This window comes from Mytilus trossulus, chromosome 3, assembly GCF_036588685.1.
Source record: "Mytilus trossulus isolate FHL-02 chromosome 3, PNRI_Mtr1.1.1.hap1, whole genome shotgun sequence".
NCBI lineage: Eukaryota > Metazoa > Mollusca > Bivalvia > Mytilida > Mytilidae > Mytilus > Mytilus trossulus.
In genome coordinates, this window is record NC_086375.1 from 18970967 (window position 1) to 18995112 (window position 24146).

General features: G+C 32.4%; 1 protein-coding gene across 2 annotated transcripts in view; it reads left to right on the forward strand.

Annotated features, from left to right (window-relative positions):
* Window positions 1–24146, forward strand: part of LOC134710322 (protein TALPID3-like) — a 178440-nt gene that overhangs the window by 21548 nt on the left and 132746 nt on the right. For both annotated transcript variants that reach the window (XM_063570647.1, XM_063570648.1), the window contains exons 7-8: window positions 5742–6051; window positions 9240–9321. In XM_063570647.1, the coding sequence (XP_063426717.1) occupies window positions 5742–6051; window positions 9240–9321 (392 nt within the window). The remainder of the gene's footprint in view (window positions 1–5741; window positions 6052–9239; window positions 9322–24146) is intronic.

Below are 24146 nucleotides of genomic sequence, written 5' to 3' on the forward strand. Positions count from 1 at the left end.
CATAAACCACTGAAAAAATCATCCATTGACCAACAGGTCATTGTTATAAATTTACCTTGATTCAAATGGATTTCAAATTGAACTGGTCAAATGTCGATTCAGAAAGCAATTACAAAAGTTTATATACTTAATTGATGAGATACTTTTGTGATTTTTGCTTCAGTTTAATATGTAGAAGTTTGCCATAGTTTTACTTTAGGTGTCACCCTAAGAAATAGGAAATTAAAGCAAAGAACAATTGTATCTTAATTTTATTTGGATCATCTTAAAAACTTTTGAAACAGTTTCATAATGATGACATCTTATTTTTTAAATGGTCTATCATCCAAATTATTTTCAAAAACTTTTGTCTTTTGAGGAAATGGAGCAAAATTTCAAATAATTTCTTTTGTAAAACAGGTTTTCATCATATATAACCGTCTCTGCTAAGGGAACTGCTTTCAAGAGATAGACGACCATTAAAATTATTCATCAATGTCATATCAAAATTTGAATTTGCTCTCTGCTTTGACACCCATTTTGACAAAAAGCATCTTTTTTATCAACATGTTGGCCGATCTGCTTTTACGAGATCAAATACTCCCATATCATTTTAATCAATTAAATCTGGTTGATAAAATTGTTCACCACATGTTGACATAATTAAATTGTTGTTTAGAAAATGCATAGACAGCATACCTATCCAGATTTTAATATGTTTTGAAGTCTGAAGACAATCTATGTTCAATTGTAGTTGCCTAAATCAGTTACAGAAACCTTTCCTGAAATATCAATTTTTAATTTATCTTCCTGAATTAGGAATTTATATTCACATACCTTATTTTGGGACCACAAGCCAATTTGAGGGCCACTGAGCAGCCCTAAACTATATAATGGATTGATCTTTGTTATTGCTTAATAATATGAGTATCATCATAAAAAGACATATACTGCAAAGAAACTCCTCTTTATCTACCAGTTCATTTATACTTGGATTGTCATCAACTTCATGTGTTGCTTATAGATTTTTTTTTCCTGCTATATTTATGTTCTGCTAAACTAATGGGGTTTATGCAGTCCTAGAAAAATTGAATATCTTTAAAAGGTCTAATTAGCTATCCTTTTAACATTTCAATTTCAAGTTATTTTGACATGCAAATACAAAAAGTGGATGCCAATAATATATTTTTTGGTTGTATATTGGCATCACGCTGGCGTCGCCGTTGTTGTTGTCCAGCATCGTAATCGTCCTCCGAAGACATTTGGTTTTTGCACTCTTTCTTTAGTAAAAGTATATAGAAATCTATGAAATTTAAACATAAGGTTAATGACTGTAAAAGGAAGGTTGAGATTGATTTTGGGTGTTTTGGTTCCAACAGTTTAGGAATTAGGGGCCAAAAAGGGCCCAAATAAGCATTTTTCTTGGTTTTCACACAATAACTTTAGTATAAGTTAATAGAAATCTATTAAATTTTAACACAAGGTTTATGATCACAAAAGGAAAGTTTGGATAGATTTTGGAAGTTTTGGCCCTAATGAATTAGGGGCCAAAAGGGTTCAAAATTAAACTCTGTTTGATTTCATCAAAAATGTATCAGATTCTTAATTTTTGGTCCTGTTTTCAAATTGGTCTACATTAAGGTTCAAAGGGTCCAAAATTAAACTTAGCCTGATTTTAACAAAAACTGTAATCTTAGGGTTCTTTGATATGCTGAATCTAAACATATACTTAGATTTTTAACCAGATTTTTGGGACAAAAATGTCGGTTATTGGTTTGGGGATGCACGGCGGGTGACCGGGCAGGCGGCAATCAAATATTGTCCGTGCATTAACTCCTGAACCTTTCAACCAAATTCAGAGCTGTATCAAGCTTAAGGATGTATTCTTCTGACATATCAGTCTCATTGAAATCTTGTTCTGGAATTGTTTTCCAAAACATGTGATATAAGTGAAAAATAGCAATGAATTTGATAATTATCATAATCAAACTTAACTCTGTGAAAGAATTGTGCATTTCCAATAAGTAGTTTTTGAGTAATGAAATTTTCAAATTTTATTACTAATCAAGTCAGTCTTTTTTAGTGAAATTTTGAGAAAAATGGGTGAGGGGTACAAAAAATGATTTTTCTAGAAATATAAACATCCCATATAACTTTTTCTTTTCGAATTTCATAGATATGTATTTTTATGCCCCACCTATGATAGTAGAGGGGCATTATGTTTTCTGGTCTGTGGCTCCGTTCGTTCGTCCGTCTGTGCGTCTGTTCAGGTGAAAGTTTTTGGTCAAGGTAGTTTTTGATGAAGCTGAAGTCCAATCAACTTCAAACTTAGTACACTTGTTGCTTATGATATGATCTTTCTAATTTTAAAGCCAAATTAGACTTTTGACTCCAATTTTATGGTCCACTGAACATAGAAAATGAAAGTGGGAGTTTCAGGTTCAAGTTTTTGGTCAACGTAGTTTTTGATGAAGCTTAAGTCCAATCAACTTGAAACTTAGTACATATGTTCCCTACAGTATGATCTTTCTAATTTTAATGCCAAATTAGATTATTACCCAATTTCATGTTTCATGGAACATGGAAAAGGATAGTGCAAGTGGGGCATCTGTGTACTTTGGACACATTCTTGTTTTCAATCATTTATAACAAGGAAGTTGAAAAAATATCCATTTTGTTCTTTAAACAGAGAAAAATCACAAATTGACAAAATTGACAATATGGTAAATTTGACACGAAAAAGCATCAAAATATGATAAAACTTTCTCATATTAACAGCTACCTATAGTTTTTATACGACCGCAAATTTTGAAAAAATTTTCGTCGTATATTGCTATCACGTTGGCGTCGTCGTCGTCGTCGTCCGAATACTTTTAGTTTTCGCACTCTAACTTTAGTAAAAGTGAATAGAAATCTATGAAATTTTAACACAAGGTTTATGACCATAAAAGGAAGGCTGGTATTGATTTTGGGAGTTTTGGTTCCAACATTTTAGGAATTAGGGGCCAAAAAAGGGCCCAAATAAGCATTATTCTTGGTTTTCGCACAATAACTTTAGTTAAAGTAAATAGAAATCAATGAAATTTAAACACAATGTTTATGACCACAAAAGGAAGGTTGGTATTGATTTTGGGAGTTTCGATCCCAACAGTTTAGGAATTAGGGGCCAAAAAGGGACCCAAATAAGCATTTTTCTTGGTTTTCGCACCATAGCGTTAGTATAAGTAAATAGAAATCTATGAAATTTATACACAAGGTTTATGACTATTAAAGGAAGGTTGGTATTGATTTTGGGAGTTTTGGTCCCAACAGTTAAGGAAAAAGGGGCCCAAAGGGTCCAAAATTAAATTTTGTTTGATTTCATCAAAATTGAATAATTAGGGTTCTGTAATATGCCGAATCTAACTGTGTATGTAGATTCTTAATTTTTGGTCCCGTTTTCAAATTGGTCTACAATAAGGTCCAAAGGGTCCAAAATTAAACTTAGTTTGATTTTAACAAAAATTGAAACCTTTGGGTTTTTTGATATGCTGAATCTAAAAATGTACTTAGATTTTTGATTATTGGCCCAGTTTTCAAGTTGGCCCAAATCGAGGTCCAAAATTAAACATTGTTTGATTTCATCAAAAATTGAATAATTGGGGTTCTTTGATATGCCAAATCTAACTGTGTATGTAGATTCTTAATTTTTGGTCCAGTTTTAAAATTGGTCTAAATTAAAGTGCAAAGGGTCCAAAATTAAACTAAGTTTGATTTTAACAAAAATTAAATTCTTGGGCCTCTTTGATATGCTGAATCTAAACATGTACTTAGATTTTTGATTATGGGCCCAGTTTTCAAGTTGGTCCAAATCAGGATCTAAAATTATTATATTAAGTATTGTGCAATAGCAAGTCTTTTCAATTGCACAGTATTGTGCAATGGCAAGAAATATCTAATTTCACAATATTGTGAAATAGCAAATTTTTTTTTAATTAAGAGTTATCTTTCTTTGTCCAGTATAGTAAGCAAGAAATATCTGCAAGAATTTTTTTTAATTGGAGTTATCTTTCTTTGTCCAGAATCAACTTAAATCTTTGTTACATACAATATACAATGTATATTCACTTTTTACTACCAACTGATAAATTTAAATAATCTTTACCATTCAGTGATAACAAGCAGTTTTTTTACATCTTAATATTTTATGATGTATTTAAATGAGTAGTAATTGTTGCAAACTCCATTAGAATATTTTAATTGAAATTAGTTTTGGAATAAGGGAAAGGGGGATGTGATTAAAAAATTGGGTTCAATTTTTCTCATTTGAAATTTCATAAATAAAAAGAAAATTTCTTCAAAATTTTTTTTAGAGGATTAATATTCAACAGCATAGTGAATTGCTCTAAGAGAAAACAAAAATTATAAGTTCATTTGAATACATTCATTCTGTGTCAGAAACCTATGCTGTGTCAACTATTTAATCACAATCCAAATTTAGAGCGGAATCCAGCTTGAATGTTGTGTCCATACTTGCCCCAACCGTTCAGGGTTCAACCTTTGCGGTCGTATAAAGCTACGCCCTGCGGAGCATCTGGTTTTTAGTTGAATTTATTCAATTTGGTCCCCTTCATCTTTATTGAGAGTAGGAAAAAAAGTTTAATTGTGGAATTGTGATTTTTTTCACGATAATAACCCAAAAATTGATGAAAATTGAAAAAATCATCAAAATTGGGTACTTTCAGAGAGCCGTAGCAAAAAAAAGAAGCGCACCACCATATGAATTTTTCTTCATTAATTATTTTTTTACAGTCATATAAACCCAAAAATCAGGTTTTGAAAAAAAGTTTAATTCTAGAAATTTTTAGCTCCTCAGAGGTGTACATCCTTTAAAAGTGTTGTGTTGATTCTTGCCCCAACTGTTCAGGATTTGACCTCTGCGATCGTATATAGCTGTGCCCTGTGGAGCATCTGGTTTTTACATATTATTTACTTTGTTGGGAGAGTCTTTAAACCTGTTTGAAAAGTAAAATATCAAAAACACTGAACTTCTAAATGGTAAGTCCTTAAGCAAATGACAGTATTAAAAGCTCAAACACATCAAACAAATGGATACCAACTGTCATATTCCTTACTTGCATTGGTACAGGCATTTTCTTATGACTAAAATGGTGGATTAAACCATGTTTTATAGCTAGCTAAACCTCTCATTTGTATCACATAAAACCATATCTTAACCCTTATTTCAATAACCTTTAAAAGCTGAGTCAGGATGCCTTGACAACTCTTTTCCTAGAACATGATGTTTACAGGTAAAGAGACAGACATGTTTTATTGTATTATTTTGAGGTGCTTCTCATTTCTCCTCTGTGTGTTGGGCCCATTCTATGAGGTCCTATAAACTTGTTTTTGTCTGCTAACAGTTGATTTTTGAATAGTCACCAATATTACAAATTATATTATACATCATCATCACCAAAAAATAATCAGAAAGTGTAAACAGAAAAATTGATTAGTCATATAAAGATCTCCAAAAATAATCCAATAGTTGACTCCTTCCTATAAATTACAACATCATACCAATGTTAGCATGTTTAATTTTTAACCTTTTAAGGAATTGACAGAAACTGTAAATAGCAAAACATTATCATCAAAAAGATATACACATTCACAAAACAAAACTGAAGTTATTTCTAGGTGAGCGATACAGACTCTTTAATGTCTCTTGTTTTATAAAACTGAAACAAGAATGTAAGTGAGAACTTTTCTAACTTTGATTTCAGGCCAAGATATTGATGATGACCAGAAGTAATAGATCACCTCCTCCAGAGACACCTGTCATATACAGACAACAAGGCATCTCAAGTTTTAAGCCAAAAAAAGATTCTGACAAGAGTTCAAGTAGACCAAAGAGTACCAGCCCAGCTAGAAGACCAAAAACAACAAGCCTATCAAGATCAAATCTCAGCAAAGGGATGACAGATGATCCATGTGAATCACCATTTGACACACCAAACCCCAGAAGTAAAGCCCCAAAGCCAGTCGCATTTAACACATCAAGAATGAAGACACAGGATAAAAACAACCACACAAGTAAGACAATAATCATGTAATGAGGTCATTCTATAGCTTATTGACTGAGAGGAACACATAGGAGAAAAAGTCATAACTAATTCATGTCTATATTTCTTTAATATCAATGCAAATACAAATCTTTTCAAAAACCAGTAGAAGTTCTCAAATCAAACTTTACACAATCATGTCTAGTTGAAAAAAGTTCTCAAATCAAACTTTACACAATCATGTCTAGTTGAAAAAAGTTCTCAAATCAAACTTTACACAATCATGTCTAGTTGAAAAAAGTTCTCAAATCAAACTTTACACAATCATGTCTAGTTGAAAAATATGCCTTAACCCGCACTCACACTTTTATAACAGGTGAAATTGGTTTAAAAAAAGTATATAAAACTTGCTACAAAATCTTTGGAGAAATAATACATTAATCTGTTAATATCTGAGGATCAAATAAAGTACTCAGTTAATACCCTATACAAGACCCATAACATAGCTTTTTCCTCCCCTCCCTGCCAACACTTGATTCATGTCAGCTTGAAACAACTAGTTATCAAGGTTGGATACACTCTATGTTTAAGAAACAGTGCACATGGTTGAGTTGAATATAAAGCCATGCAGAATAAATAACCAATGTAATAGGCACAAAGGCAACGACACTTCTACTTCTTTGTCTCCTATGGGTTTCAAATTAAACTTCAAGGTTCACCGTTGGATACACCTGATAAATTTAATTACCCTATACAGTGGCAAGTGGAATATAAAGCAGTGTTGGATGTTTATGATCCCCATTAAGAATTATAGTTGAAAGCCTCTAGCTGCAAAAAAAAACCCATAACCAAGTTGTTAATTTTCACTTCACCTGGAAGTGAGCTTTTCTCAACATCAATTTGCATCCATTGTCTTAGTCATCCATCCATTGACTTTTACAAAAAATTTCTCCTGAGTAACTACTGAACCAAGCTAGGACTAAATCATCCTTAGGATATTTACCTTAAAAATGTGTCTTATGACCTGGCCTATCAACCAAAATGGCTGACATGGCTTAGAATAGAACATAGGGTGAAATGCAGATGTTGGCTTATATCATATCAATTCCAGTTTCTGGTGTATGTCAAAACATGGAGTGAAATAAGATAGTCATTTTTTTTCTGGACTCAATTTTTTCTGTATGAATAAAGTTTATGCTGAATTAAAACATTTATATAGATTTAAAAAAAAACTTGCATATTTTTGGGATATCAATCCATGAAAGTTGAAGAGTATCATGTTTACTGGATGTGGTGTGGCCTACCGGTAGTAAAAACAGCAATCAGAAAATAGAAAAAAAAAAGTTTTGACTTCAGGGTTACATAACTTTTTATTCTTTGTGGCATGACTAACTTTTTTTCTCTCTCGATTAAATCACAATTTCACTTTACTACATACATGTCATGAACAGGGCTTCCAAAAAATATTTGAGCCAGCCGGACATTTCATATAGCTGTCCAACTACTAATTAGCCTTGATTAAAATTAGAAAGTATTGAAGTAGGTGTTGTTTTGATAGTAATTAATCATCATGTCACATTTATGACCGGAAATGTGTTGATGTTTAAGGCAAAAAGTGACTGTCAAAAAATCGTGAATTATGTAAAAATTACCGAAAAAGCCTTGAAAACTAAAAAGTATATGACCGTTTCATGCTTTGCCCAGCCGGTCTTTTACCGGACATTATATAAATGACCGGAATATATTACCGTTTTGGAAGCCCTGGTCATGAACATGATTTTTTTTTCAATCTTTTTATTTCTGCTGTTTTGCATGTAAGCTTATGGAGCAGTCAATTACAAGACTGCAACCTGCATAGGTTAATTTTTATGCTCCACATATGATAGCAGAGAGGCATTATGTTTTCTGGTCTGTGCGTCCCTTTGTTCATTTGTCCTTGCGTCTGTTCGTCCCACTTCATGTGAAAGTTTTTGGTCAAGATAGTTTTTGATGAAGTTGAAGTCCAATGCAATCAACTTGAAACTTAGTACACATGTTCCCCATGATATGATCTTTCTAATTTTAATGCCAAATTAAAGTTTTCAACCCGATTCGGGCGGGTAATACTTTGCCAACCCTGAACCCGAATGCACGGTCCACTGAACAAAGAAAAAGATAGAAGGAAACTCAGGTTAAAGTTTTGGTTAAAGTTTTTGGTCAAGGTAGTTTTTTATTACCGGTAAGGCCTAAATTAATATATTTTTTGTTTCCCCAATCCCGACCCTGCCAAGCCAGGAGTTGGAAGGTAGGTAGGGAAATAATTTTATTTTTCCCAAAAGCTTGAACAAAATCGTACACTCTGGCAAGCTAGGAAATTGGAAATGAATATATAATAATATTTTACTTAGTTTTGACAATAAAATTTTATGAGTAGCACTGTTTTTGCAGGGTCGGTCGGGATTGGGGAAACAAACAATATTTTATTTTAGGCATATAAGTCCAATCAACTTGAAACTTAGTACACATGTTCCCCATGATATGATCTTTCTAATTTTGATGCCAGATTAAAGTTCCCTGCAAGGAAGTAGCTTGTGCCCAGAATGACAAAACATAATTATTTGAGTACTTTTTAAGAAATTCAAGTTCCACTGAAAAAACTTTTTCCGTTTCTCATACATTACATATCCGTTGTGTGTCCGTTATGCATCTGTTTAACGTCTGTTTTATTTGGTCTGTAAATCAACAGACTCCCAACGGATAACAATTTTGTCAACGGACAACTTTTATTTTCATCTGTTAGGCGTCCCTTAGTGCCATCAGGTAAGGTGTGACCGAGGCTTTACAGAAATACAGAACCTTGATCAGCAAAACTGATTTTAGTATGTACATAGTTTCCATTCAAATCAACACACAGTCTTACTGTATTTTTTTGGGTAAAAAATACCAGAAAGGTAATACTCCTGTGTAAAGCATCTTGTTTCAAAATATGGGATCCAAAGACTCAAAATTCAAGAAAAATTGCCAAGATAGGTTTCTCATACAAGATAAAATAGGCAAATGTTTAATATTCTTTTAACCTTACTTTTTAAAAGAAAACTAAAACAACTCTTCCTTATTTATGCATATGGAATGAGTTTAGGGTGAGTTATACAAGCTTGTTTTCTATTGGAAAATCATAAAAGTGTCCATGTTTACATTGATTACATTTAATTTATTTACAAGTGATTGTTTTTTATTTAGATATGGGTATCCTTGAAGAAATATTAGCCTCATCAGAATCTCCAAGGCAGACATTTGCATCACCCCAGCTTCCAGTGTTACAGTAAGTTTTGAAATAAAACAATCTTAAGGTAAAAGAAAGAAAAAACTAAATTAATGATTACTGGATTAACTTTGATGTACTCCTCTGAGCATGCATGTCTAAAAAGGAAGTGGCAGAACTTGTTGTTAGTTAATACCTTGAACCAAAAGGCCAAAGGGTATAATATTTTTGACCTGTCAGTCTATCATTCTGTCTTTCAGTCTGTTCATCAGTTCTGTTCTTGTCAATGCAATTCCTCTGAACACACAACAGTGTTTCATGAAACTTTGTTGTTAATTAGGAATCCTATTGACAGGAAATATTGCTGCAATTTTTTTTCTCTAAGAGTTATGCCCCTTTGAACTGAACATTTTGGCATAGGTTTACTACTGTTACAGTTTGTCATTGCTACTCATGTTAATCCACACAACAGAATTTCATGAAACTTTGAAGTTAATTGGGAGATACTATGAGATGTTGAGACAGAACAAGACTTTTAAAGATGTTCCATAATGAGGCTTGAATTTTAGCGTCTCAGTTAAAATCTTTTACAAAAAACGAAATGAATTGACTGAAGTAGACAAAAAGTCATTTTCCTGGTTCAGTGATTACTTGAAAAAAAAGTTCAGATTATTTGTTATGTTCAATTCTCTCTTATTATAAGTAATAGGATAATTATATTTGATATGCGCATACCTTGCAAGGTCCTCATGCCTGTCAGACAGTTTTCACCTGACCTTGACCTCATCTCATGGATCAGTGAACAAGGTTAAGTTTTGGTGGTCAAGTCCATATCTCAGTTACTATAAGCAGTAGGTCTAGTATATTCGGTGAATGGAAGGACTGTATGGTTTACATGTCCAACTGGCAGGTGTCATCTGACCTTGACCTCATTTTCATGGTTCAGTGGTTATAGATAAGTTTTTGTATTTTGGTCTGTTTTTCTTATACTGAATGCAATAGGTCTACTATATTTGGTGTATGGAATGATTGTAAGGTGTACATGTCTAGCTGGTAGGTGTCATCTGACTTTGACATCATTTTCATGGTTCAGTGGTCAAAAATATTTTTTTCTAGTTTTGGTCTTTTTTTAATTTTCTAATACTATATGCAATAGCTCTACTTTATTTTGTGTATGGAAATATTTTATGTTCTATATGTCAGTCATGCAGGTTTTATTTGACCTTGACCTCATTTTCACAGTTAATTGCTAAGTGTGAAGTTTTTGTTGTTTTGGTCTGTTTTAAACTTTAAGTATATGTCAACTATATTTGTTGTATGGAAGAATTGTTAGCTGTACATGTCTGTTTGGCATGGCTCATCTGACCTTGACCTCATTTTCATGGTTCATTGGTCAATGTTAAGTTTTTTTGGTTAATGTTAAGTTTATGTGACAGATGTGATAAAACTTTATAATTAGTACTATCAACATTATAAATATCAATGATTATTAAAGAAGGTGAGACATGTGCACTCTTGTTATAGTTTGTTCTTATGTTGTACTGGTCCCAGGTTAGGGGGTTATATTTGGATCCCATTTATATTGTGATGTTAATGGTGAGTCAATCAATCCACAGCAGAGCGCTATTAAAAAATCTGGTAGCCTTTGATGTGTTATAGTTGCCAATGGATACACTACCCTTGAAGTGAAGATTAGCATTTATTAAGAAGCAAGCCTACATTTCTTGTCAGGTTATGATGAAATTTATTTCAAGGTTTATAACAGTAAAAAGGTCCTTGGATAAGTTCCAAAAATAGTGCTGATCAACTGTTCTTTACAGGAATTATGTCATTTTGAAATGTCTAAATATAGCTAGTTTCATCAAAAGTGCATCTATCAATGTGAATTGCTAACCAAATGTACACTTGATGAATCTATTTTGTTGTAAATTTGTCAGGATAATTGATCAATATAGCTTATTTGCTAACTTTTCATATGTCTTTTTTGATTAAATTTCTTTAACGAATAGGTACAAGAGCTTTAACTATCGTCCCACAATACTTGACCACTGTTAGATATTGTTTCACTTTCATTTCTCTTGTTAAACCAAATGACACCCATGATTACAGAAAGGAAAAGACCTGACAATTGTTTAAGAACAATTGATATTTAAATTTTACCTGTATTTGAAGGATTTTTTTATGGACAGAATCAGTTAACCAAATGTATCTTACCCCTGGCTATCTTGTTTCACTTTTCAATTTTGACATTCTTTCCTTTTTAATAACTTTTAAACAGTAAAACACTTGCAATCAGGTGGAATTAAGAATAATGCTTATGATGACTTGAATTCAGAACCTTCCAAATACTTTTGAAATATAGCAAAGAAGGCAAAGTGACAGATTTGAAGTATACAGACAATTTTACAATGACAAATGAATATAACTATACAATAAAATGCAAATTGATATGTCATTTTGTAGCAAAATAATTATTTTATGTTCCATAACACAATCGTAAATATAAAGCAATATAACATGGTAGTTTTAAGGCTCGTATAACAACACTCCTTTTAGGGTTCTTCATACTTTAATAATATTTAGGAAATATAAAAATACAGCCCTTAATTATAAAGTGAAAATACTTAATTCCATATGTCTGAAATACTGCAAATGACTATCAAATACAATTAATAACAACACTTCTTCTGACTTCATTTTGGTTATCAGCCCAGAGACATAATTTTGTCTTGTGAGACGTCATCAATTTTTTAGCTCACCTGTCCCGAAGGGACAAGTGAGCTTATGCCATCACCTGGCGTCCGTCGTCTGTCGTCCGTCGTCGTAAACTATTTCAAGAATCTTCTCCTCTGAAACTACTGGGCCAAATACTTTCAAACTTTAACTGAATGTTCCTTAGGGTATCTAATTTATAAATTGTATCCGAAGTTTTGATCTATCAACAAACATGGTCGCCATTGCTAAAAATACAACATAGGGGTCAAATGCAGTTTTTGGCTTATAACTCAAAAACCAAAGCATTTAGAGTAAATCTGACATGGGGGTAATATTGTTTATCAGGTCAAGATCTATCTGCCCTGAAATTTTCAGATGAATCAGACAACCCGTTGTTGGGTTGCTGCCCCTGAATTGGTAATTTTAAGGAAATTTTGCTGTTTTTGGTTATTATCTTGAATATTATTATAGATAGAGATAAACTGTCAACAGGAATAATGTTCAGCAAAGTAAGATTTACAAATAAGTCAACATGACGGAAATGGTCAGTTGACCCCTTTAGGAGTTATTGCCCTTTATAGTCAATTTTTAACCATTTTTCGTAAATCTTGGTAATCTTTTACAAAAATCTTCTCCTCTGAAACTACTGGGCCAAATACTTTCAAACTTTAACTGAATGTTCCTTAGGGTATCTAGTTTGTAAATTGTATCCGAAGTTATGATCTATCAACAAACATGGTCGCCATTGATAAAAATAGAACATAGGGGTCAAATGCAGTTTTTGGCTTATAACTCAAAAAATAAAAAATTAAGAGCAAATCTGACATGAAGTAAAATTGTTTATCAGGTAAATATCTATCTGCCCTGAAATTTTCAGATGAATCGGACAACCTGTTGTTGGGTTGCTGCCCCTGAATTGATAATTTTAAGGAAATTTTGCTGTTTTTGGTTATTATCTTGAATATTATTATAGATAGAGATAAACTGTAAACAGCAATAATGTTCAGCAAAGTAAGATTTACAAATAAGTCAAATGACGGAAATGGTCAGTTGACCCCTTTAGGAGTTATTGCCCTTTATAGTCAATTTTTAACCATTTTTCGTAAATCTTAAAAATCTTTTACAAAATTCTTCTCCTCTGAAACTACTGGGCCAAATACTTCCAAACTTTAACTGAATGTTCCTTAGGGTATCTAGTTTGTAAATTGTATCCGAAGTTATGATCTATCAACAAACATGGTCGCCATTGCTAAAAATAGAACATAGGGGTCAAATGCAGTTTTTGGCTTATAACTCAAAAACCAAAGCATTTAGAGCAAATCTGACCTGGGGTTATATTGTTTATCAGGTCAAGATCTACAATGTATCTGCCCTGAAATTTTCAGATGAATCAGACAACCTGTTGTTGGGTTGCTGCCCCTGAATTGATAATTTTAAGGAAATTTTGCTGTTTTTGTTTATTATCTTGAATATAATTATAGATAGAAATAAACTGTAAACAGCAATGATGTTCAGCAAAGTAAGATCTTCAATTAAGTCAATTTGACCAAAATTGTCAATTGACCCCTTAAGGAGTTATTGCCGTTTAAGGACTTTTTTCGCAATTTGTTCATCATGTTGACTTACTTTAAAAAATCTTCTCCTTTGAAACTGCTCTATCAATTTCAGCCAAACTTAGGCTAAATGAGTTTCAGAGTATTTAGTATAAATTTTATATTTTATTTTCTTGTATGTCAAGAAACATAGCTACTATGGCTAAAATAGAACATAGGAGAAAATGATTATTTTTTTTGGCTTTTGAAGAAAATAGGACGATCCAAAAAACATTTAAATAAATTGAAAAGCCAAAATAATCATTGATGAGAGATTTAACCAAAAGAATTAAGGTGAGCGATTCAGGCTCTTGAGAGCCTCTTGTTTCATGGTTTACTCCGTTTTAAAATGGAATTTAGAATTAAATTATAAGAAATATCTGTAATATTTTTTCTGTCTATTAAAAATTACATAAAAAAATGTGGTGAACACTTTAAAAATAACCCGCTACATGGTTTATTCAGTGACTGCACCACATTTGAAAATTTTTTGGTCGTATATTGGTATCATGTTGTCGTCAACAGCATTGTCTGCGTCATCGTCGTCGTCTGAAGACTTTTGGTTTTCGCACTATAACTTAAGTATAAGTAAATAGAAATCTATGAAATTTAAACACAAGGTTTATGACCACAAAAGGAAGGTTGGGATAGATTTTGGGAGTTTTGGTCCCAACAGTTAAGGAATTAGGAGCCTAAAAGGGCCCAAATAAGCATTTTCTTAGGTTCTTAGTGCATAGGTTTTTCGCACTATAACGTTAGTTTAAGTAAATAGAAATCTATGAAATTTTGACACAAGGTTTATGACGACAAAAGAAAGGTTGGGATTGATTTTATATTTGTTGTATGGAATGATTGTAAGGTGTACATATCAAGCTGGTAGGTGTCATCTGACCTTAACCTCAATGTCAAGGTTCAGTGGTCAAAGTTAAGTTTTTGAATTTTGGTCTTTTTTTCTATCATTAAATACTTTATGCAATAGATCAACTATTTTTGGTGTTTGGAAATATTTTATGATGTACATGCGAGTCTTTCAGGTTTTATTTGACCATGACCTCATTTTCATGGTTCAATGCTTAATGTTCAGTTTTTATTTTGCCTTGATGGAGTCAAAAAGCGAGACATAGGTATGCTGTTTCTGGCGGCGACGGTGTCAACAATATATTAGTTTGTGATTAGGTCTAGTTTAGGGTGAACCACAAGTGGTAGGTCAATCAATGAATATTTGGTATGCAGTTGTATAAGCATTGGCACATCTCATTTCAATAAAGTTTATTTGGCCCTGAACCCTCAGTCATGGTCTATTGACTTTTAAACTTTTGCTTATTTTACATGTATTAGTTTGTGATTAGGTCAGGTAATGGGGAACCACAAGTGGTAGGTCAATGATATTTGGTATGCAGTTGTATTGGTATATCTCATTTCCATGGAGATAATTTGGCTTTGCCTCCTTAGTCATGGTCTTTTGACTTGGAATTTTTTTATATGAGTTATCATGTATAAGTTTGTGATTAGGTCAATACAAGGGGAACTGTAATCTGTAATCTGTTATATATATTCTGACAATGTAGGTACACCTCTTCAGAGTATTGGATTTCACAACATGAATAAAAATATCTTCCACCAATATCACTATACACTATTTACCTTGTACATCATATTTTTGACGAACCATTAGTGGTAGGCCAATGTTAATTGGTATTCAGTTGTATAAGCATTGGCCCATCTCATTTCCATGGAGAATTTTTGGCCTCACCCCTCAGTCACAGTCTAATGACTTTGAAACTTATCTTAATTTACATGTATTAGTTTGTGATTAGATCAGTTTAAGATGAACTGCTAATGTCATTATTAGTCAATGATATTTGCTATGGAAAATTACAAAAAGGCAAGACATATCTCTGATATGTCTGTTTTTATTAAACTAAAAACAATCAGTCAACTTTATGTGTTGTATGGAAGAATTGTAAGCTGTTCATATCTTCCTGGCATGGTTAATCTGACCTTGACCTCACTTTCATGGTTCATTGGTCAAATTTTTTTTCATGGTTTAAATTAAGTATGTTTCTTAGAAACTATAAGCAATATGTCAACTATATTTAGTGTATTGAATGATTGTAAGGTGTATATGTATTTCTTGTTTTGGTTTATATGATCTTGACCTCATTTTCTTTGATAATGTTGATTTTATGGGAAAGTAGTAAAGTTTTCTATTTAGGACAATCAGCATAATATCAATGATTTGTAAAGAAGGCCAGAAATTTAAGCGTGTGCACTCTTGTTCTTTTAATTTGATGTTTCACAACTTATAGTGTCCTTTGATAAACATATATTCAGATTCATGATTTTGGGCCTAGTTTTGAATTTGATCCAAATCCATGTCCTTAATCAAACAAATTGAATATATAAATGTTTTTTAGAAGTGCTGAATCTAAACCTGTAATTATTTTCATTATTTTCAGTTAGATAATATGTCCACCACATTAAGCTCCAAAGACCCTAAACTAAAATTTTGTTTAATTCCATCAAAAATAGAATTCTTGGGGTTTTAGTAAATGCTGTTTCTAACAATGTTTTTGTGGTTAAATCATGTTTATTCAACTTTATTGATAATAATTTGAAAATAGGTATAACATCATATTTTCACTTAAGGGGGCTAGGGGGTCTAAATCAAATTTTTTATTCAATAGAGGATTTCACAATAATTATTATACCCAGCTTTAAAAAAGGGGGGGTATACTGTTTTACCTCTGTCTGTCCGTCCGTCAGTCCGTCAGTCAGTCCGTCCCATGAAACTTTCGTCACATTGTTCTTAGGAACTACAATACAAGGATTTCTGAAATTTGGTTTCAGGGTTTATCTAAGTCAGCTATACCATGTGATGCGTTTTCAGATTGATCACTTGACAACTTCCTGTTTACCGAACACTTGTATGATTTTACACATGAAAGCCAAGTTGAAAAATTTCGTCACATTTTTCTCAGGAACTACAATACACGGATTTCTGAAATTTGGTTTCAGGTTTTATCTAAGTCAGCTATACTGTGTGATGCGTTTTCAGATTGATCACTTGACAACTTCCTGTTTACAGAACACTTGTATGATTTTACACATGATAGCCAAGTTGAAAATTTCGTCACATTTTTCTCAGGAACTACTACAATACAAGGATTTCTGAAATTTGGTTTCAGGGTTTATCAAAGTCAGCTATACCGTGTGATGCGTTTTCAGATTGATCACTTGACAACTTCCTGTTTACCGAACACTTGTATGATTTTACACATGATAGCCAAGTTGAAAATTTTCGTCACATTTTTCTCAGGAACTACAATACAAGGATTTCTGAAACTTGGTTTCAGGATTTATATAAGTCAGCTTTACTGTGTGATGCGTTTTCAGATTCATCACTAGACAACTTCCTGTTTACCGAACACTTGCATATTTTTACACTATTAATATTATCCACTTGCGGCGGGGGTATCATCAGTGAGCAGTAGCTCGCAGTTTCACTTGTTTAGTTTATTAACAGCTAATTTAAAAACAACAATAGAAAATAAAGGTCACCTATGAGTTAAAAAAGATGTGTCAATTGTAATGCCAAATAATGTCATTTTTGCACCAAAGGGTGATAATTTAGAGCTTTTTCAATGATATCTACATTTTAAAAGTCACCTGGGGCCAACACGAATTGATTTTTTGGAATGATTTTTGTTCCATTTGATAAAGTAACAACTACTTAAGGTAATGAATAAATTTTGTAAAGAAAAATAAATGTTTATTTTTTTTCTGAAAATCTTATACCTGCGAGCCTCCTTAATGTATATATTTTATTCAGTTTGAGTTATTTCCCTTTGATGATTTAATTTTAAATATAAGGCGTCTTGTAATTGGCTGATGTTGTTTTGTTTATCATCCATAGACATAATTTAGTCACTTGACTGTGACATCATCAACATTTTTTGTCTATTCAAAATAACATAAAAAATATGGTGCACACTTTAAAATAATCGCTATGCAGGTTACTAGTATATAGTGTGCACCACATATTAGTTGTTATTACTTCATAGACATAAAAAATATTACAGTCATTCCTTAAAAAGATAGTTACATGAAAGAAATTAAATTGTTTTACTTGAACATAAATTAAATTGTTTTACTTGAACATAAATTAAATTGTTTTACTCGAACATAAATTAATATAATTAATATTAATATATATTTAAATATAGGATTTTTTGGCCTAGTTTTCAAGTTGGTTCAAATCCAAGGGGTACAATAAAAATCATGTGATTGATATACACACACCGGAAGTAACAGTCGAGCAGACCGCTTGTAAGGTAAGTAGTCGTATTTACTTGTTTATATCAATAAAATTTAATAAATTAGGTAGTGCACCAAATTTTGGATACTATATAGTTTTGAAATACACAATTATCCTTGCTGTAAAGCGTGCAGTTAATGCTAACACTTCGACACAGTTCCAAAATTTCACCAGATAACTGTGTCGAAGTGTTTGCAAAACTGCACGCTTCCTAGCAAAAACAATTGTGTATTTTAAAACTACATACTATCCGACATTCGGTGTGCCAACTTATTAATCAAAATTTAATTGATATAAACAAGAAAATGCAACTACTAACCTTTCAAGCGGCGAGTTTGACTGTAACTTCCGGTGTGTGTATATCCATCACGTGATTTTGATTGTACCCCTTGAAATCAGGGTCCAAAATTAAACTTGATTTCATCAAAAATTGATTATATGGGTTCTTTTAAATGCCTACTATAGCCATGTATTTAGAGATTTAGGATTTTTGGCTCATTTATCAATTTGCCCACATTATGGTCCGTAATTAGAATTTTGTTTGATTTCATTAAAAATTCAATTTTATGGTATGCTGATTCTAATAATGTACTTAGATTTTGGATATTGAACTAAATTAATGGCTATTTAGGTAAATGTCCCATTTCATTTCGGTTCTCTGACCACATTCATTTTGTGTTACAAAGCTATGATATGTCAAATATTCATTCATAATTCAAATGCAGTGCTGTTTTAAGCTTAAATATAGTGTACATACTTGCTTGACTGTTCTTGGTTCAAACTCTGGCAGCTTGATGTTTGATCTACATAAAACTGATTATCCTTTAAAAGACCTGCAGTTTAAAGAAGACTTTTTGTTTAAAGAACTGAATGTGGTAAATTCTCTCTTTGTAATACTGGTTATTTCAAGCATTACGGTCAAGTTAAGTCATAATTTAGAAATTTTGTCTGCAGTATTGTATAGAATAAAACTTTGCTTATTCCAAGTACTGTTGATTCACTTATTTTCATGGTAACCAATAACGTGGATGAAGGAAAACGTATACATGTTCGTGGATATTTCATTTCGTGGTTTTGCTGAAGTCTGCATATAAGCCTTAAGAAAATTTGTCATTCATTGAACTTTTAATATTGTGGTTTAACTGTACCCACAAACAACCACTAGCATCCAAAGAATAATAATGAATCCTCAGTATACTAGAACACACCAGCGAATTTCCAGGCTTTACAGAGTGGTTGAAATATTGTAGTAGGATGAATTTTGTAAAAGATTTTATGACTGGAGAATTTCAGGACAAGCATTAAAAGTATCTTATACATGAACTATTGTCAATATAACATTTTTAACTTTTCACCAGTTCAAAATATTGGACTACAAAAGTATTTTAAGGTACATGAACGCACAATTTTTAGGACTGTTTAAAATTACACTGAATTTTGGAAAATTTACGATCAACCCTAAATACCTAACTTGATTACAGACAATTTTCGGGTACCAGAGCTTTAGGTACTGTTATCAAACATTCCTGTAACATCTGAAACTGGAATACAATCATGTTATATATAAGAAATTATTCATGCAAACCATAGATTTGTTGAAAATTTTTACATTGGCAGGGTTGTTATTATTGGAATGTTATCCCAAGAGTAAGCAAGGGATAAAATTAACTAATATAACAACCCAGGCCACGTGAAAATGACACAGAGTTATGATGATTAATTTATTGTGTAAAGGAGAGAAGTGATACACAAAAAGAGGTCTTCACATTTAATAGTTATAAGATGTGATATGAGTGCCAATGAGACAACTCTTTATCCAAGTCACAATTTATAAAAGTAAACCATTATAGGTCAAGGTACGATTTTCAATACGGAGCCTTGGTTCACACAGAACAGCAGGCTATAAAGGGCCTCAAAAATGACTAGCTAGTGTCAAGATAACAAACCAGGCCATGTGAAAAAAAAACCATTTATGCTATGCATAAATTATTTTGATGTTCGAAAATATTCTGTGATTTTAACCAGTGGCCGATGCAGAAATTAACATAAGAAGGGTTCTGCTCGGGTCATGCTTCAGTGATTCCCTATATAATCAACAAAATTTTTCCCCTCTGGGCTCCCTCTAAATCTGCCTCTGTAAACATGGAAGTCTTGTCTATGACTTACAAATCCTTATGGTAACAGTAATAATAGTAGGACACCTTTTAATGTTTTCCTCCCCCAAAAAAAACAAAAACTGAATAATTGTAAGTGAGAATGACAAATCTGACTATGTATGGTACCTAGAGGACACTGAGGCATGATGATTAATTTATGTAGATCGAAAAGAAATGAACAAAGAGGTGGTCTTCTCATTTAATAATATAGATATATGTGAAAATAAAAAAACAAATCAATGGAATGCATCGTACATACAAAAAATTGATGTTTGTAAATTTACCAAAATTCTGTGTAATATTATAAAGAAAAGTTGTCTTTGATTTACAAGTCGGTCTCCAGTGACAGAATTAATATCTGAACACATTTTTGGTGTACAATTGTCAGACAACCAATTAAAAATTCCTGTCTATTCAACCAAATTTAGCAATTGTCACAGTTTTCTTAATATTTTACCTTAATTTTTTTTATTTTTTTTTCAATTTTTAATGCAGACTCATAGACAACAAAATTTTGCTCAAAATTATCTAATATATTTCTCGTTCACCAAAACTTTCTTTTCTTCAAATATCATGGTAAGTTTAGGTAAACAATGTTATCGAAAGCACTATTTTGGGTCAGAGCAGGGCTACTTATACATATGCTCTAAATTAGAGGGACACATTGGTGGTCTGACACCTTTATTTTGTTTGCCTCCCATTATAAACTAAACAGAACTTCTGATATCTCCAATGGATCTCCATACTTTTAGAGGTCAACTTTATGATACATGTACATATATATATATATACTTGTAACATAAATTGGATTTTTTAGTTTGATGTTTTTATGAAATAATTTGCTTAAAAATTGTGGTGAGGGAAAACCATGGTATATTATATGTAAATTAATGTTGTACCATACTTTGCTAATTAAATATGCAACTCAACTAGAATTCAAAGGAAAAAAGGCGGAGCTTCAGCCATGGGATAACATATTCATGTTCATGTTATTCCATGGCTGAAGCTCCAACTTTTGAGCTCACCTGGCCCAAAGGGCCAAGTGAGCTTTTCTCATCACTTGGCATCCGGCGTCGTCCGCATCGTCGTCGTCCGTCGTTAGCTTTTACAAAAATCTTCTCCTCTGAAACTACTGGGCCAAATTAAACCAAACTTGGCCACAATCATCATTAGGGTATCTAGTTTCAAAAATGGGTGTCCGGTGACCCCGCCAACCAACCAAGATGGCTGCCATGGCTAAAAATAGAACATAGGGGTAAAATGCAGTTTTTGGCTTAGAACTCAAAAACAAAAGCATTTAGAGCAGATCTGACATGGGGGTTAAATTGTTTATCAGGTCAAGATCTATCCTTTGGATTCGTTTGTTAACTCGTAAAAACCATGGTATATATAAAAGCGTCCCCATCGCACTTTAAGAGTCCTACATATATTTAGATAAAAACAATAACCTCACCATTTTTGTCAGCCTTCGACTTTAGTCGAAAAAGCGAGACTAAGTGATCCTACATTCCGTCGTCGTCGGTGGAGGCGTCCACAAATATTCACTCTGTGGTTAAAGTTTTTGAAATTTTAATAACTTTTCTAAACTATACTGGATTTCTACCAAACTTGCCCTGAAACTTTCAGATGTAAATTTTTGCGGTCTTTTATTGGTATCACTCACATTCGTTGTAGCAGGGACTTTCTATACTAAGTATATACTAGTATAGAAAATCCTTGGTTGTAGTTATAGACATGTCTGTTCAATTTCAACATATTGAAATTCAAGGTCCTCGATAAAAAATATATATCTTGCGTTCTTACCAGTTTTACCAGATTTTTAAATACAGATAATAATTGTTTGCATAAAAATTGCTCCAAATATCCAGCAATATTGGTGTTTCTTAAAGAAGGGAAATCATAGGAAAACAGGTCATGTTACCTACTGATTTTATTGAGAATAACATCCGCGGTCACAATGTATTTAATGTTAATATTTATAGGTCAAAGTACGGCCTTCAAGACGGAGAATTGGCTCACTCTGAACAGCAATCTCAGCTTGTTTTTGCATAAAAACTGCTTCCAGGTTCAAGCAATACTAATGTTTCTTAAAGTAAGGAAATCGAAGAAAAAAGGGTCACTTTTAGCCATTTCAATGAGCCTCATTCGGCGGCCCCAAACCCTTGCCTCCCCTGAATTGGAACCTTAGTTACGGCCCTGAATAAGTTGTGTATAAGTATTTCAATTACTCTGAAATTGTACCACAATGTTCATACCATTAAGTAGAAAACTGGGATATATTTTAAGGGTTATGGGACAAACAGTCTAGGAATAAAGGGCCAAAAAGGGGCCAAAAATAATAATTTTTGAAGTTTTGGGACAATTACTCATGTTTAACTGTCTCTGACATTGAACCACATGGTTCCATATGATGAAGGGAAGGCTTGGTGTAAGTCTGGGGTTAATATCCCTGAACATGTAGGAATAAGGGGCCAAAAAATAGCATTTTTCTAGTTTACAGACAATAACTTGTGTTTGAGTATATGGATCTCTCTGAAATTATACTACAAGGTTTCTTACAACAAAAGAAAGGCTTGAATTGAGTTTTGTGGTTCTTGCTCCAAGGGGGTATCAATAAATGAGGGGCCAAAAATGGGGCTGGAATAAACATTTTGTAGTTTTCAGTCAATAACTTGTGTTTAAGTGTATAAATCTCTCTGAAATTTTACTACAGGTTTCAATACTTCAAAGGGATGATTTACCGTTATAGGGGATAATGGATCGAATCATTAAGCATTTAGGGGGGGGGGAGGGGGACTGAAACAAGGATTTTTCTGATTAAAGGACAATTTAGACAATTTAAAAGCAGTGAAAGAGGTAATCCAATTCCAATTAATATTTAAAGAATACTGATCAACTATATATATAATTAATATTAATTTTAAAAATGACTGCAAGTAATTTTACATTTTAATACTTGTATGATGTATTTAAATGAGTAGTTATTGTTGTCAACTTAATTAGAAATTTGAATTGAGATTATTTTTGGAATAAGGGATTGGGGAGGGGAAAATGGGGAGGGGTGGGGGTAAACATTTTCTCATTTCAGATTTCAGAAATTAAAAAGAATTTTTCTTCTAATATTTTTTTGGGAGGGGATTTATATTCAACAGCAAAGTGTATTGCTCAAAGGCAAACACAATTTTTTTTAAGTTCATTAGACCACATTCATTCTGTGTCATGAGAAACCTTTGATGTGTCAACTTTTAAATCACAATCTATATTCAGAGCTGTATCAAGCTTGAATGTTGTGTCCACACTTGCCCAAACTGTTCAGGGTTATACCTCTGCGGTCGTATAAAGCTGTGCCCTGTGGAGCATCTTGTTGGTTATTATTTTGAATACTATTATAGATATAGATAAACTGCAAACAGTAATATAATGTTGAGCAAAGTAAGATCTACAAATAAGTCAACATGACCAAAATGGTCAGTTGACCCCTTAAGGAGTGATTGCCCTTTATAATCAATTTTTAACAATTTTCATTAATTTGGTTAATTTTTGTAAATTAAAAAAAAAAGATTTTTCTCTGTAACTAAAGGCCCAATATCATTATAGATAGAGAAAATTGTAAGTAGCAAGAATGTTCAGTAAAGTAAGATCTACAAACACATCACCATCACCAAAACACAATTTTCTCATGAATACATCTGTGTCCTTTGTTTAATAATCACATAGACCAAGGTGAGCGACACAGGCTCTTAAGAGCCTCTAGTTTTTGAAACATTTTATTTCTACTGGGACTTTTATACTTTCACAGATTTCTTATAATATAAAAAAAAACATTTATATATTTTTCTGAAATCTATGTATTTTAAAAATGGCGAAATCTTCAAATTTAAGGTTCCACTAAAGTCAAAATATAGGTCACTTCATAAACATCTAAACTTTGCCTGTATTTTTCAACCTTTAAGGAATAAAGTCATAAACTATGACAACATATGTTCATTTAAACATACTTTACACATACACACTGTATAAATTAACAGTATTTGTCCATGCCAATTTTAAGCAAATTTAGTCGTATTGCAGGCCTGCAGATTTTTTTGAAAATTTAGTGTTCAC